At 47.3% G+C, this 16819-nt stretch overlaps 1 protein-coding gene across 5 annotated transcripts; it reads right to left on the reverse strand.

Annotated features, from left to right (window-relative positions):
- Nucleotides 1–577: 577 nt before the first annotated feature.
- On the reverse strand, nt 578–8722 carry SLITRK2 (SLIT and NTRK like family member 2). 5 transcript variants are annotated; one of them, XM_081564151.1, is made up of 4 exons: nt 8347–8515; nt 4559–4612; nt 4262–4446; nt 578–4015 (listed from the first exon to the last, which is right to left on the reverse strand). In XM_081564151.1, exon 4 carries the CDS (start codon nt 3982–3984, stop codon nt 1450–1452), a length of 2535 nt encoding a protein of 844 aa, XP_081420277.1. In that variant the 5' UTR covers nt 3985–4015; nt 4262–4446; nt 4559–4612; nt 8347–8515; the 3' UTR covers nt 578–1449. The 5 variants fall into 5 exon arrangements, with proteins under 5 accessions (XP_081420277.1, XP_081420273.1, XP_081420276.1 ...); XM_081564147.1 differs by having other exon boundaries at nt 578–4027; XM_081564150.1 differs by having other exon boundaries at nt 578–4027; nt 4555–4612.
- Nucleotides 8723–16819: the final 8097 nt, after the last annotated feature.

Genomic DNA, 16819 nt, shown 5'->3' on the forward strand with positions numbered 1-16819 from the left:
CGCCTGAAGAAGGCAGGGGAAGAAAAGATGCCTACTTTCTCCACTTAGGCATTTATCAATTGCGTTAGAGACACACAGGGTACATCATTTGATAGCTTCCTGTTAACGCTTCCATAACCTCAAGAGGAAAACGCTGCTTTCTCTGAAAATGGGAAAATTGAGATGGGTTCTGAGTCTAACCTTTAATCATAAAAGAAATACCAAGTAACGTATACGTTTGTCTCTGTTGCCTTGAATTTGCAGAGAACTTACTTGGGACGTTTAAATCTCACCTTTGAAGTCTTCCTTCAAGGTATTTAATGGCTCCTATGTCTTTATTAAATGAGGTGTGTGGCGGCCTCTACTGGTGTGTGTTTATAGAAAATGTCTCAATAGGCAGAAAAAATACTAATTTCAATTAAAAAGTTAGAAATACAGACTTTCATTTAAATATAAAAATATCTAATTTAATGCAGGAAAAATATATTACAAGTTGTGTAATGTACTCTTTAATTAGGAAAATAATCTAAAACACTGACCATGTTAGTGTAAAATAATGATTTACGGAAGGGCATTAATTGTTCAATTCACTCTGATATTGGGTTAAATATATTTTATTAATGAATTACTAATCCAAACTGAGGTGGTTTATTACCTCTAGTCCACTGTTAAATCCCCTTAGTTGACTTAAATAAAATCACTTAGAACAAACCCGAAGGAAAGGAAACATTTTACAGTTATATCTATAAAGTCCTAGAACTAACTAGAATCATTTGATGACAAGCTGGTTTCTATAACTCAAGCAAACTGTACGTTGACTTAATAAAGCTGACATTTCAATCTATTTTACAGTGTTTTTCATTTCAAAAATACAACACATTAAAATATGTTCAATTTATCAAAGCTAAAAGCAACATTTAAGTAATGTACTTAAAGTGCAAAGGCACTTTAACATGAAGAAGTGATGCCCAGTGGCTATGCTTGGTAACTGAAGTCCGAAATACCATATATCATTATTTACAAAAGAATTTATAGTCTCAAAAGATCTTTGGAGATCTTCTACAAAATACACTAAATATCCATTTTCATTTGAAAAGTTTGCTTACTCTTTCTTCATTCACTATAATCTCCTCTTCCCATTCCCACACTGGAAAAATAAAAGAATAAAAAGGAAACAGAGCCATAAACAAAGTATATGAAAAAATGCATTGTAGAAACATTCATGTTCAATGATGATTCCTAAGGAGAGAAGGGGGGGGGAATGTGAGGGAGGGAGGAGAGCAAGAGAGAAATAATTTAAAGGAAAACTTGAAAACGCTGTATCACTGCTTCACCCCATCCCCCAAACATCTTCAAAGTCCCCCACTGAGGCTGGGAAAGGGAGAACAGACACACACAAAAGCAAATGCCCAGCTTCCAAGAGTTTGGAGCAGCATCCTTTGATGCCAGAGGGTTGTCAATGATTTCCCTTCACAGCTGACTGATTGCAGTTTGTTTTTCCAGAACTTCGAGGTAGTCTGGTTCTGATTGCGGCTTAGCTTGCAGTAAAGGGTGGTCTGCTTTGGACTGCCCCACAAAGCATTTCCTGGGAGTTCCATATAAAACGGTTTTATTGATTCTGTCTTGGTTTTGGCGTCGAGATTCATAGGAAGGGGCGAACTGCCTTTTAGGTAAGGTACAAAAATTATAGTGGATGAGTCCCGCACTGGGCAGCTCCTTGACCCGCTCAGCGATATTCTGATACAGCAGCTCGGGCTCTCTCGGGGCCTGCTTTTCCAGCAGCTCCGTGGCACTGATAGTGTAAGCAAGTGTGGCTGGCTCTTCTTTCTTCTCCTCCAGGTTGCTGTAACTGAATTCTTGCAGGTTTCGGTAATAGGCCACAGGGTCTCCTTCCTTCTGCATGTAGATGGGGTTTTGGCACATCTGGCCCACAGGTGGAGGGATGTAGTTATAGACGTGGCCGTCTGCTTTATCCTGGGTCTCAGTGTTGTAAGAGCCGTACTGTAACTGGAAGGAACTTACATCTAAGTTGTTGGCACTCCTGGGAACACTGGGCACCCCCTTCCGGCGTTTCAGGACAAAGACGAATAAGCCAGCACCGAAACAGACAGATAAGATAAAGACAACCAGCAATCCTAAAATTAAGACGGAAAGTGGAACTTCAGTGTGCAGTTCAGGGTAGGAACTGGGAGACACACTGAGCGAGCGAGGTGTGTCTGTGTTGTGATTCATTGACAAAACGGTTCCGTCTGACAAGTTCGGACTGTCTGGACAGATCGCCTCCCTCCCCAGAAACTTCAGGATCTCCCCAGCGTGTTTCGCGGGAGATTCACAGGTCACCTCGTTGATGATGACAGGGGAATTGGCATGCTCTGTCCAGTCCTTCAGTCCCATGATGTCACAGGTGCAGTCCCAGGGGTTCTCTTGGAGATCAATCTGGATAAAAGCGGGAAGCTGATCTAGAACTCCTTTCACTGGCAGGTGAGAAAAATGGTTGTTTCTCAGATTCAGCCTGGTGAGGGCCGTGCCCCCAAATATGTTATCAGGCAGGGACCGCAGCAGGTTGTTATTCAGAAACAGCAGCTGTAGGTTAATCAAAGCATCAAAGGTCAGTGGCTTAATTTCCTTAATGACATTATACTCTAAATAGAGATACTGCAAGCTTTGTAGTCCATCAAACATAGCCGGAAACAGCACTTCAAGGTAATTGCCATTTAGATAAAGTCTGCGTAAACTGGTCAGGTTTGTGAAGGCACCTTCCTGAATGACTGCAATCCTATTGTTGCCTAGATGCAGCAGATCCAAAGAACTGTATTCTAAGAGGTCGTTCTTATAGACCGTTTGAAGATAGTTCCCTGTCAGGTAGAGTTTCTTTGGACTGGTGGGTTTGGGCTGCAGGTCGGAGATGTTGCTGAACTTCCGTTCTTGGCAGTTGACGTTCAGCCCGTTGTCGGAGCTCTGAGAGGTGCAGACACAGCTGCTGGGGCAGGTGAGGGCCACCGGGGACTTGGTCTGGTACACCATGATGGGGCCAAAGCTCTGCCTGTCCTTCGACACCGTGACCCGGGGGGTGGGACGGTTTCTCATTTTGGGTGGCCGGCTGGCTTTTGGAGCCCGGGTCGGGTTGAGAGCAGGATTCAGAGTAGGTGACAGCCTCGGGACGTGTGTGTCAGCGTGGCCACCCCTCTGAGCCGAGTCGCTGGTACTTTTTCTGGGGCAGAGGTCTTGCCTGGTCAGCTGGGTGACATCTTTGCCGTGCAAGCGGAAGGGGGTTTCACAGACAATCTCCCCCACGAAAACGGTGATGGTATCCAGCCAAGCCTTGAGTGGAAGTAAGTCACATGTGCAGTTCCAGGGGTTCTCCTCCAGCTGGATCTCCATGATGCCACCGATGTGCTCGAGGACTCCCGCAAAAGGCATCAGTTTCAGCCGGTTCCCTCGAAGGTCTAGGTGGGTCAGCAGGACGAAGCGGAACACATTGCTGGGCAGTGACAGCAGGAGGTTGTCGTTTAGGATGAGCACTTTGAGCTTGTTCAGCTTGCTGAAGGCCCCTGCCTCGATGGCGCTGATGTAATTGTAGTCGGCCTGCAGGTACTCCAGGCTCTCTAGGCCCAGGAAGGTGTCCTCCCTCAGCACCTCGAGCTTGTTGTTGTTGAGGTGCAGCCTCTTCAGGGTCTTCAGCCCGCTGAACGCCCCGGTGCGGATCTCCTGCAGCCCATTGTTGCCCAGGTGGAGAGTCACCGCGTTGGAGTAGTTGACGAACTCGTTGGGGTACAGTCTGGTCAGGAGGTTGCCATTGAGGAAGAGCTGATAGATTCGGTACTGGGGGGGCTGGAGCAGGCTGACCGTTGTAAATCCTTTGTTTTCGCAGTTAATATTCAGGACGTTCTCCTTCTCTTCGCACAGGCAGCGGATCTTGCAAATGTCTTTGGCAGTTTTGCGACTCTCCGTCTCTAAGATCCCGGCCACGGTTAACACGCTGAGGAACCAGACGCCGCTCAGCATCTTTAGGCGCCGTCGGGGTCAGCTCAGGTACCTACAGGCAAACCTTGGGCGGGGGGCGAGAGAGAGCGGGAGGCGGGGGAGAAAGAAACACGGAGGCCCGATTAAAATGGCAAAGCGAGGGGGCTGGCGTGGGAGGGAGGAAGACGGCGGGGAGTGGGCAGCACGGCAGAATGAAATCACTGCGTTTTTTTCCCAGTGGTTTCTGCTCTCCTCCCCTCCCCACCCCACCCCCGGCCCACCCACCCACCCACGCGTCCCGGCACCCACATGCTTGCACCTGATTTCCCGGCGGGTCGCAGCCAGCCGCGGAGTCATTAGTAACCGAGTTGTCCTACTAAATCCAGCCCATCGCCTCCTCCTCCGCCCCTGGGGGATATCTTGAAGCGATCTTGGGCGGCTTGCCCGTCCTGGGCTCGCAGCAGAAATTGCTTTACTTTTTTTTGTTTTGTTTTGTTTTTTTAACTGCGCAAAAAGGGGGTGGGAAAATCAGGGGACTGGCGGCGGGGGGAGGGGAGCGTGTGGACGAGCAAAGACAGCGCGGGGTGCTGGGTGGGGGGGGGGGTCGGTTACTCACGCATCAGGAGAAGACAGGACCCCTCTCCTCTGCAGTCCGCCGGTAGTTTAGCATCTTCGGAAAGAGAGGGAGAGCAAGGTAAAAGGGGACGCCGCTGCTTCCGGAGGGATGCTCTGCTTTCTGCCGGTTGATATAATTTTGCTGGGGGGTGGAGGGGGGTGCGCACAAACTCGGAATCCTGCAGGCGGCAGGAGAGGCCGAGGACGCTCGGAGCGGCGGGCAGCTGAGTCCCCGGGGAACCGGGGGATGCGACTGCGCGCGGAGCTGGCGAAACCGGCGGGCCCTGTCGGCTGGCGGCGGCGACGGCCAGGCCCGGGCGCGCACTTCCAGTCCCGCGGCAGTGGCAGCAGTGCGCCTGGCAGTTTGAATTTGAGAGGCTTTGCGGGTTCCCCGGGACAGGGCTGGGGTGACGTCACGGGGAAGGGGGCAGGCCGGGGAGCGAGGGCGCGAGGCGGGGGAGGGAGGGGCAGACGCTTCCCTTCCCCGCGAGTGGCTTCACCAAGCTCGAATCCCGGCTGCGTCAGTTGCTTCTGAACTCCTCCACCTCCAGCCCGGCGGGCGGCGGGTGACTGGTGGAGCTCCTGGAGAGGGGCTTTTCCAGGAGCGGCCCCGTTAAGGGGTTGGCATCGCTGGGACGCCTTGGGCCCTTCCGAGTGGTTTCTTCCACCTGCCCCTCCCTCCTGGCCCTTCCACTGGGACTGGGGGGGAGGATGTTGGTGCCTCATTCCAGATTCCGGAGCTGGGGTCCCATCCTCCGTGTGTGTGAAATCTTCCGTGTGTGTGTGTGTGTGTGTGTGTGTGTGCCTCTTTGCTAAAGGACTGTGTGTGTGTGTGTGTGTGTGTGCGCACGCGCGCGCTCGCGCGCCTCTTTGCTACAGGACTGAGCCCGCCTGCCAGCCTCCTAGCTGAGATGCTCTTGGTGCAGAGAGCGGGCTGTGTGTGCACCAGTGTGTCTGTGTGGGAGGACGAGGAGTTCTCCCGGGGGTTTTATGCTTTGCATACAGAGCTTTGTTTCAGTGCGCAGAGAATTACTTTCTGGGTGGTGACTGGCCAGATATTTGCCTAGATTCTGACAGCCAGCCCAACGTTAGCCTATAGACTGAGATAAACAACAACAAAACCCTTCTCCCCCTGAGGTTTATACTTAGCCAGATAATGAGGTTTAAACGTGTACTCTTAGCCTGAAGGAAGGAGAAGAGGGGTGGGTGTCAGACAGGCACTGCCAGGCTGCGCCTTAGCTGGGAGTCCAGTCCACAAGGGTGCATGGCCCTCCAGGCTGCAGGGGCCGGGGACCCAGGGGAACAGAAGTCGCCGATGCAGGAAGACTGGCTTCTGAGAAAAGAAGAGGGATGACCCGAGTCCTGGCCTGAGACTCAGGAAACCTGGCTTCCAGTCCAGTTCTGTTGCCAGGTGTGTCGTTTTGTTTCTGGATCTTCCCGTCCCCACTGGCACAAGGGGGTGGACTATTCGGCCCCTCTCAGGTCTGATAATCAATTGCATTTGGATAACCTTTCCTTAGGATTATTACTGGCCAGGTGTTGGCTTTTTGCCTTCATTATCTCCTTTTCCCCTAATTATCTTAAGGTCCCCTGGACTTTTTTGTTGCCCAGTTGGAGTCCATTTGCAAAATGGGAATGTCTGCCCATGGCCCAGAAAGGCCAGGAGCTGCCTCTGGTGGGAATGGGGGAGATGAGGCAGCAAAAGTAATGGATGGAAGAGAATGGGAAGAGTTGACCAAGCGATGTGCCAGTCCAGCCAGACACTTCAGCTGATTCTTCCCTTCCTCCTGGGCCCTGCCTGCCACAGTCCACACAGGGTCCCATGGCTGGGCCAAGGGTGGCAGAGAGGCACTGGCAGAGGTGATCAGCCTTCAAAGAACATCAAGCCCCCTGCCTGTCCCCTCCTCCTTCCCTGCTAAGCTGAGGTCCTAGAATTGTCCCACCCAAACAAGTTCTTCCCTCCCCAAGAAGGGCTCACTAGTTTATACACTCAGCTCTCAATCAACCTGTGGCTTTGGCCAGTCTCCTCTGCAATTGGTCACAGGCCTTCTTCTTTCCCCCTCCTTTTCCTTTGGGGAAGAGCCCATCCCCATCCAGTAATTCTGGCTTCACCTTGGGCAACACAGTTTCCTTCTGGGCCCTCGAATTTCCCTTTTCTCTGCCAAAGGGCAACAGTAGAGGAACTGCCCCAGAGGGGGAGGGCATAGCCTCCCATTCACCCTGGCAACTACATCATTAGATGCCAGTGGAATGGTGCAGTGCCAGCACAAACTGCCTTCCAGAGCAGAGGGGCATTTGTTTCTACATATTTCCAAATGTTAAATATACAGAGTTCCTAGAGAGAGATGGTTTATTCAGTCATTCATATAACAAATATTTATTAATTAGGTTAATATTTCACTGAAGTAGAAGCCAACATGAGAGCTGGACAATACCTTTGCAATCAGATTCATTTTCTAGATGAGGACATTTCTTCAACCAGGGGAAGTGCTGACTTGCCTAAGTTCAAGAATCTATAAAATTAGAAACAGAACCCAGGGATTCTGAGTCCCAGGCCAGCAGTTCTCCAAAAAACTCACTCCTGCTTACTGTGAATTGGTGGTGGTGGTGGTGTTTTACTGAAATGTGTTCTTTAAAAATATATATATTTGAAAGTGAAATACCAAATATGAGTTTTAGTTTCCAAAGATCGTAATTTCCTGCAGGACACGGATGACTCTGTCAATACTGTTTGAGGACAGCATCTACTAGGAATTAGGGCGGGGGTTCCTCAATGGATGATGGGGGCGGTTGAAATCCTCGACACCACGGGGCAAGGGAGACGGCGCGGTAGACTGCATGGGGGAGCGGCACTGGGGACCCCGCAGGGGCGGCAGCGGTCCCCTCCCGCGGTTGGCTTCAGACGCGGGTTGGTGAACCCTCCCACCACTGCCGCGTCTCCCGCCGGTCCCCGGGCTGCTGCAGCCGCTTCCCCAAACACAGTGACGGGGAATAAATCAGCCTCCATGCCAGAAAGCACTTTAAGGAAGTTTCCTTCGGCCCCGCGAGTCGGGAGGCGCCGCCGCGGCTCCCCGCCGGGGACAGCGGCTCCCAGGGCGGCGGAAAGGGGCCAAGTGAACGCGGAGCCCGCGGGAGGCAGAGGCGGACACTAAATTTGGGCAAACGCTCCCCGTCCCCGCAGGAGCGACGGAGGAAGAAACTGGGACTCCGCCGCCTCGGTCTCCCTCGCATCTTCCCAAGTGAAGCGGGTCTCCGGTCTCCGGGGCCGCAGGCGGCAAGCACGGGCGGGCGCGCAGTCCGCCTCCGCCCCGGCCGCCAGGGGGTTCACGGAGCCCGGCCGGCCCGGGGAGGGGGCTTCCGCCGCCCGCCCGCCAGCAGCCTTCGGCCCCCGCTCCGCCTCCCCCAGCCCAGCCTTTCCCGAGAGCTCTTCTGGGGACCCAAGAATCCGGCGAGTCCCCCGAGGACGGGCCCCGAGCCCGACCCTTCGAGCAGCCCCCTCCTGCCCTCGCGCCTCCATCGCCGCGACGGTCGCTAGCGCCGCGCCGCCCCCTTCCCGGGCCCGGGTCGCCGCGTCCTCCGCCCGAGCGGTGGCCGCGCGACGCTCAGAGCCGGACCACGCCCGCCCGGGCGGACCGACGGTCCCGGGGCCGGGCAGCCGGAGCCGGGGCGGCCGGCCACCCGCGCGCGGTCTCCGGCGGATCGCGCCGTCTTTCCCCGCCCGTTCCCTCCGCCGGGGGAGCCGGCTGGCCGGCCGCGTCGCCGCGGCGTCCCCGAGTGCTCAGAACTTACCCGGCGAACGCGCCGCCCGGAGCTTCCCCCGGAGGCGCCCCCGGCATCCGCGAGCCGGGGAGGCGCGGGAGGCGGCGCGGCCTCAGCCCGGCGCGGCCCGGGAGCAAAGGCTCGGCGGCGAGCGCGGGCGGCGCCCCCAAGGACAGGCAGATCCCCACTGGAGCGGCTCGCCGCCGGGCAGCGCTGCCGGCAGGAAGGAGGGAGGGAACCGGGAGGGGGGCGGGGAGGAGGCGGGAGGGGGAGGAGGCAGGCGAGGGGGAGGGCGGGCCGGCGGACCCCCACCCGCGCTTATCAATCACCCCGCAGATCAGATGTCCCTGCGCTGCACCCGGACGGCGATGGACCGGCCCACAAACGAGCCCGGCTCGGCTTTTCTGACCCGTGCCGCGGAGCGCGGCTCCCGCCTCCCTGCGGCCCCTCTCGCCTGGAAATCTGCCCAGTCCCTGCAGCTTCCACCGGGGGCTGTGGCGCGGACCCAGCCAAGTGACATCAGGATGGCACGGGGTCGGGACCGTAGGCGAGGGGACACTGAGACCTCAGGGTGGAAGTTATGGACAAGTGAAAGCGGCCAGCTCTCCGAGCCGGCACCGTCCGGGACGGCCGCCCCCTTAACTAGTGAGCGCCCGGGGCTCGCCGTTCACGGGCAGATGTGTAAGGACCCCTGACGAGGCAGTCAACACGGCATTTCCATATAACGTGGAGCCGGGTGACACCAGCGTCCGCCAGAGCCAGTCTTTCGCCACGGCCCAATCCCTGGTTCCGTTTGATTCTTTTCATTCTTCACGAGGTTGCCTGGATCGACTAGAGCAGACTCGGGGCCACCCGCCTTTCTGCTTTCTCCTTTCTTTCCTCTCTGATTAGTAGTCCAGGTGGTTGTGTTTTGATCACGGGAAGGTGCTATAGGCGAAGGTCATGGTAGCTCCAGAGGGAAGTGAGCAAAAGCCCAGAGCGTTGTGGTTCCCTCCACACCCGCTTTCCCTGGGTCTCCGGGAGAAAGTTGCAGTTGTATTCATTGAAGACGGGAGCAGGTAGTAGATGCGATGGCACGGAGACTCCCCCCCTCAGTCCTGGAGGAGAGCAGCCTTAAGGAGAGTCATCACTGCCCCCTACCCTTTTCATTCCTTCTCTACAGAGAATGTAAAACTGTTCTTCAGAGATCCTCTCGCTTGGTGGCGGAGAAGGAGAGCTGAGGGAAGGAGACGGACGCAACATTAGAGCAAAAACTAGCTCTGGGCTAATGAATCTGCACTGCAATTTGTCTGTTTCAAGGTTATTTCCTGTACGTTTAAACCACGTTCTCCAGACACAAACTTCCACTTCATTCTTGTCCTTACCCTGGGGAATCTTTTGTGCTGCTTCCTTCTCTTCTAGGCTTTCTTTTCTTAATGGTTTTCTAAGCAGAGCACTCTGGGCCTCTTTAATAGAAAATTACTGATAATCTTATGCACATAGGCAGACTTTATTTTAGTAATAGTCCAGAGAATTTTCTCTTATATCTCTGAGGTTGTAAGGAGCATTACTGTTCCTTTTATTGACTTCAGTCCTGAGAAAGCCTTTTTGAGATTCCCCTGCCATTCAGACAAGCAGTCTCAGAATAACAGAGTTCTCACATATGCACATGGGCAGGCTATTTGCAGTTACATATTCAGAAACATTGTTTTTCTTTATTAATACCCTTATTTGTGTAAAACTCGTTCGCTATGGCTATAGCAGTGGCCTGAACTCATTATATTATTACTAATTGAGAACAGTTAATACTGTTTCTTCTTCTGTCTTTACCTCATTTCCGAAGGTGTCATCTTTTTGTGTAGTCATTTAATGGGGGCTATAAACAACTACAAGGTACAGAGCTGAGGGGCTATTCAAAGACAGAAATAATGACACATCCATGTTGAAAAAAAAAAAAAAGACACAGTTTACTGAGAAGAGTGGTGTGTCCCTCGCCATAGGGGACACACACAAAAGCCATAACATATACAGATGAGACGAGGAACATGCTATTTTATTTTGGTCCAGTAGAAATTGTAAAATGGGCATGCATCCATTTTAATCAGCCTCGTAAGCAAGTCTAATATCTTTATAAGCCTTCAGAAAAGCACTTAGCAGCCTGCCTTTCTGCACAAGACCACACTGATAGTAAGATGAAAAAGAGCAGACTTTTTGTCAGCATAACATTTTCAAGTAGGCAAATAGCTATTTCAAAGGATACCCTGAATGCACACACGCACACAAAATCAGGAGCAATACAGAACTTTCTGTGAGGGTTGTTGCATAGATAATTACAGAAGGGAGTTTGAAGCATGTGGAAGATTTAAATGTACCCATTTGTTGGAAAGCTGTTTCATACTGACTTTTCAAAAAGTTTCTGCGTTACAGGGAAAATTCCTGATGTAATTAAATATCAAAGACATGCATATTAATGTATATCTGTGAATTAGTAAAAATGACAGTTTTGATTCTTTGCTGTAGTGTCATTGCAAATGCATCTCTGTGTTTGTCTGCTGAACTCAGTTGATGAGTTTATGTTACCAGAGGGCTTAGAGATCCCTGATTGCAATGCTAGTGGGGCAATAGAGGAAATTTTGTTAAATTTTGCTTGGGCTTTTGAAATTTCAAGCTAAATTTAGGAGAAAGTCAGATGCTTCAACTAGGATGAATTTTTGAAATGTGCAGACATTACCAAGACAATGCAAATGTTTCCCAGTTAATGTAGAGTACACAGTTTGCCTGAGAATGCTGCTTCTCCACCTTTCCACACCCATCCAGGGCTGGAAAGCTTTTCAAAATTTTACAAAATAAGACCAAGTAGAGACCTCATGCAGAGTCAGTAAATCTAAGACCAGTGTGAGGTGTTTTCTGAAAATAGTGTCCCTTTGAACCAAAGGTTTCAAAGAAGTGTTCAGACGGAGACAGACGAATTCCTAAATAAAGAAATGAGACACAGAGGACATGCCGTTAATACCAGTAATTATAGTTTTAAGGATATTGTAGACGTTGGTTCTCTGATGCTATTGAAAGTCTGGATATTTTTAAAGTCAATGCAATTATTTTGATTATTTTGGCAGGCATGTTGGCTTGGTTGGAATAGTGCTGGGCCAGGACCCAGAGCAGTTTGTCTTTTAATCAAACTCGTATCCAAACCCTTGGAGATCAATGACCTGGGTTCAAATCCCAGGGTAGATCCTGTCCCTCTCTAAGTTTCCCCATGTGCAAAACTGGGTACTACCACCTGTCCTATGGAGTCATTAAGGATGAGTACCCATATGTGAGGCGAAATATTGAAATGAGAAATTCCTAAACTCCTTTCTTAAGAAAAGTAATTGATATAAAGCAATGGTTTTAGTGAGAAAGCATCATTTTTACTGAAATTCGATAATAGAATCAGGATTTGAAAGTTTTTTACTCTTCTCATTGGAGCTGTATGATGTCAGACATTCAAATGAAAACTTGAAAACATTTCATCTTTTCCCTAGATTTTTTTCCAAATACATAGATATATATGTATATCAGGATGTTGACTTTTTGGATCAGATCAGTGTTTGCTGTGGAGGGCTGGTGTACTTAATGTGTTTAACAGCATCCCTGGCTTCTCCCAATTTCCAGTAGCACCAGTATGTCATATATTTATATACATGTACTATATGTTTGGGCTTCCCTGGTGGCTCAGACAGTAAAGAATATGCCTGCAATGCAGGAGACCTGGGTTCAATCCATGGGTCAGGAATATTCCCCAGACAAGGGAATGGAAATCCATTCCACTATTCTTGCCTTGAGAACCCTATGAACAGAGGAGCCTGGCAGGCTACAGTCCATAGGGTCACACAGAGTTGGACACAACTGAGCAACTAAGCACTATATGCATACTATATATATATATATATATATATATATATATAATATGTTTTATGTATGTATATACGTATATATATGGTATGTGTGTATGATATGTTTATTTCACACTTAAACAAAATGAAGCAACATAATGTACATGATGACTTAGCGACAGAGCAAGACCAAGAGCCAAGCTCCCTGATGCCCTGCTTCTTGGTCTGCCTCACCCTGAAGCCTGTCTGCCACTTCTATGAACCCAAGTACTATCACTGGAGGCAGACAACACATTCTGGTGCTGCTCTTCACAAATAAAGGTATTTTCCATCATGACCCAGGGCACTGTCATGGGTTGAAACCAGAGTTTCTGAAGCAGTATTCCTCTTGTCATAGCCATGCACCCTGAAATACTCTATTGTAGTTGATTTTAAAAACTGCTGGCCGTGGCCTGCTAAACTGATTTCATGAAGGACTAATAGGTTGTATCTCACAGTTTGAAAAACACTGATATAGTGAATCGGGCCAAGGAGGAACAGTGGGGCCAGAAAAGAGAAAAGGAAGCAGTAAAGAAAAAGAGGGAGACTAAAAATAGAGGGAAAAGAGAAGTGCATATGGTGCAAAGTTACAGTAAAACTTACAGCTCTCAACTGATTGGATTCAAATCAAGTGTCATTTAGTGATGGCACCTGCTCGCTGAGGGTCCCAGACCTCCATCCATCCATGGTGACTAAGTAGAGTGATTCATCACTTAGAACCGTATTTAAGCTTATTGGACTTGGGAAGGATTATACATGGCAAAAGCCATAGATTTTACAGATCAGACTTAGGACAGCATTAGTAGGTATTTCATTTATCCTGACACATTCTTCCCTATTAATCTTGCTGCAGCTGGAAGTTATGTTTTGGTCTGGAGTTACAACCTAATGCACTCAGGAGGAAACCAAATTTATTGGGTTTGACAATGCACATTATTGCAGCGGTATAATGCAGTCGAGCCTCTGTACTAAGTTCTGTTGATTTTATTTATGTATTTATGTTTGGCTAGTATAAATACATGGTAAAGTATGTGCTGTGGCAGAGAATTTAATGCTGACTCTGCTGGAACATTCAAAAGTGTCTGCACACAAGTCACCCAGTTCTAAAGAGTTACAGTCAGAAGAGCAGCTACTAAGGATTTGCATTAAGTATTTCTGATTTTTTTTAGAAAAGTCCTCATTTGTGAAGATGACAAGGCCATTAATATTCAAAAATAGCAAGAATGACACACTCCAGATCTATCCTGAACTTGTGATTTGCACAAAATGAAACAGGGTTTAGAAATTATGGATTCAGAGGGAAGGTAAGATTTAGAAAGTAAATAAAATCATTTCCAAGTAATAGCTAGATGCAGCATTCAACCGTCATTGCAAATCAATGAGAAGAGAAAGGATTGTTTTTTATCTTGAATCTTGATGATTTATTACTCAGATGTGATCAGTTCCTTTTTAAAATTTCCTTCCATGTTTCATCTCCCAGGAAGTTATCTAAGTGATATTACAATGCCACCTAGCACACACCCTGATTCACCTGATTATTGCAGCTGAGGTCACCTTGAAGTCAAACATAATGACTCCAGGACATATATTAAACAACTTCTGCACTTGTCTGGTGGTACCATGGTTCTTAGGTACCATGGTTCTTAGGCTAATTAAAAAGAAAAAAAAACCTTCAAATTTCATGACACTTTTGATAACCTAAATATTTTTGATGTCCTCTCAGAAAAATAACCTGATGTCTATCTGGGGTGGAGGAACCATATGGAGTTTCTCAAAAACATAAGTCTGTGGCAACTCCAGGACACCATGACAAAATTGGAGGCATAATCATCACCAGATTTGTCGCCCACCCTGGACATTGCCACGGCAACTCAAGTACTGTAGTAGAGTCAGTGTCACTTTGTTAATATTTTGAAAGGAGGGAAAAGCAAGCTCGTTCTTTGCTACACATCACTGCTTCAGAATAACGAGTTCAGTATGCTGACCCTTTAGCTCTTTACATACTGATCTAGTTGGTACAGGTCAGGAAACAGCACTATTTGAACTAGACAACTTCTTTGCCATCATTTAAACATGTCGAATAGGTTTATTTTAATAGATTATTTTCAATAGAAATACTAATATTTAAAGAGATGTGTACAGTATTCCTAAATGACTGTGTTGGCTATTATTTACAGCAAGAAAAGACAAATGTCAAATTAATGAATCAATGCCCTTCTTACAATTTTTATAAAATAGAACTACTCAATCTAAGATAACTCCTAACTCTCGAATGCAAATAAATAGTATAGAACAATCCCTGATTTAAAGTTTCAGTTGCTTGGAATTCTAGCATATGATTTACTCAGGGGTCAGAACAGATTTGCTATGATTTAAGATGACAACATTGGGATGTATTAGGCAGCAATGGAGTTGCTCGTTACCCCTGCTATGGTCCTTAGCCAAATTCAGTCTCGAACTGTAATAATGATATTGATCACAGGCTTCCTGGCTTCACCAAATTGTACTTCTCCGCTGATTTTTTAAGTGGTTTGTCCAAAACGAATCCTAGAATGCTAATAACCCATAATGCCTATATGGAGTTAAGTTATCCAATTTCTTGATCTGTTTTCAATATTAATATGCAATAGCACCTTAAGTCATTTTTGAAAACTACTATGATATGTTAATGTAACAAATAATCCTCTGTAAAGTGAAAGTTGCTCAGTCCTATCCAACTCTTTGTGACCCCATGGGCTATACAGTCCATGGAATTCTCCAGGCCAGAATACTGGAGTGGGTAGCCTTTCCCTTCTCCAAATTCTCTGTAGCAAGACCTCAAAATATAAGGGTGTAGGGTGAGTGATCTATAGTTAAACTCTGCAGATTTCCCAAGCTGCTTTCATGCATGCTCAATTGTTATCTTTCATTAAAATACCAAAGTAATTAGTCATCTTTAAGAATTTTCTACTTGCCAAATGTCAGTGAGTATTTTGGGTAGCGATGTTGACTAAAAGTACTTGATAGCCTAAGAATTTGTGCTTTGCATGTTTGCCTGCTTTCCCTCCTCCCTCCCTCTCTTCCTTCTTTCCTTCCTTAATTCCTTCCTTCTTTTCCTTTTTTTCTGATTTGGGAATTCATTCATCCACAATTAGGTATTTTGTCAAGTAAAACTATCAACACTTCAGGCAGCAGTCTGTATCCTGAGAAAATGATGATTTGAAATGACCCAACACCACATAGAGCTTTCTGCCAGAAAGACACCATTGTGGTTGCTCTTTTTACTGAATTTTCCGCAGACTGGGAGGACGGTAGATCCAGAAGGGATTTAAAGTTAGAGGACTTTGGTGTGTGGTTTGGGTGTGCCTCCAGCCTCTACCTCCTGGTCCCTTGGAAAACATGCAGTTTTCTGGGTCCCACCCCAGACTCATGGAATGAAACTTTCTGGAGGTGGAATGTGATATTGTGTTAAAATGTCCAGAAATGGCATTTTTATAGGATCCCCAAGGGGTTCTGATGCAATTTGCAGGGCCAATTCAAGTCCTGCATCTTCATTTTATAGATAGGGAAACTAAGGCTCCGAAAAGCTGAGTAACTTATTCACAGTCACCCAGGCAAAGCAAGAACCAAACTCAGATCTCCCAACTGTCATGCAAATGTTAAGTTGTATAATGTTTTGATACTTTAGTTTTAGAATTGTATTTTTCAATGACAATCGGTTTTAAAATTTAATGCTGCACAGTACAGTCTGCTTATGAACCATGTTACAAAATGCCCATAAATAGTGGCTTGTTGGTCAGCCACAGGAAGAAATAACATTTTATTTCCAGACTCTTTTGACTAAAAGTTTATTGCTATTTATTAGTGCTTTGGGTGATAAACTATATAGAGTGGGATAAAATGGTTGATAAATACTTATTGAATTGAAAAAAAATGAGCCCCAACTTTGGTTTTGAGTTTGAAAAGATTTACCTTATTATGGGCACAGAGATGCTAAAATGTCAAATTTAATGGAATCTGAAGTAGCTTGCTTTTCATGTTATCATTTACTAGAATCATTTTGAGGATATGACAAGGAAACCGGACTCTATAGTAGTTTCTCTTTTTTTTATTTTGCTTTTTTTTTTCATTTCAAAATTTTGAGTAAAGTTACATAAACCCTTTAGAATAGGGACTGAGGATGCCATCTAGAAGCTCTCTTGACCTATAAGTGTCTACTTCAAGAAAATTTCTGCTAGAAACTTTTGAAGATAAAATAGAACATCTAAATTAACATTTAGAAGAGGAAGATATATATGCATTTCAAGTAACCTGACCTGGATTTCAGCAGCAGGATCTCTTCTTGACACATTTGTAACTCATTTTAATTGCTAATAGGTACTGTGTGTACACACCCAAGGCAGAACAGGACTTAACCTCTCAGCATTAAAAAGGTGAATTAACTTGAAATTAATACATTTTTGTGAAGAGATATTCCATTTGTCCTAATCTAATACAGAATCAAATGCATGTGATTGACAAGCACCAATTATCTAAGAAACTTGAAAGGACTAATGGTATTTTTATGCCCTGTCTGCATCATTATGATTATTTTCAAGAGAAATCAGGTGATCTCATTGGGATGAAGTGGG

Source organism: Giraffa tippelskirchi, chromosome X (genome assembly GCF_054371585.1).
Source record: "Giraffa tippelskirchi isolate mGirTip1 chromosome X, T2T-mGirTip1v1.2.pri, whole genome shotgun sequence".
NCBI lineage: Eukaryota > Metazoa > Chordata > Mammalia > Artiodactyla > Giraffidae > Giraffa > Giraffa tippelskirchi.

Bases quoted from the DNA above. Each gene is read 5' to 3' on its own strand.
- SLITRK2 (XM_081564148.1), bottom strand. From the start codon at position 3,984: ATGCTGAGCGGCGTCTGGTTCCTCAGCGTGTTAACCGTGGCCGGGATC.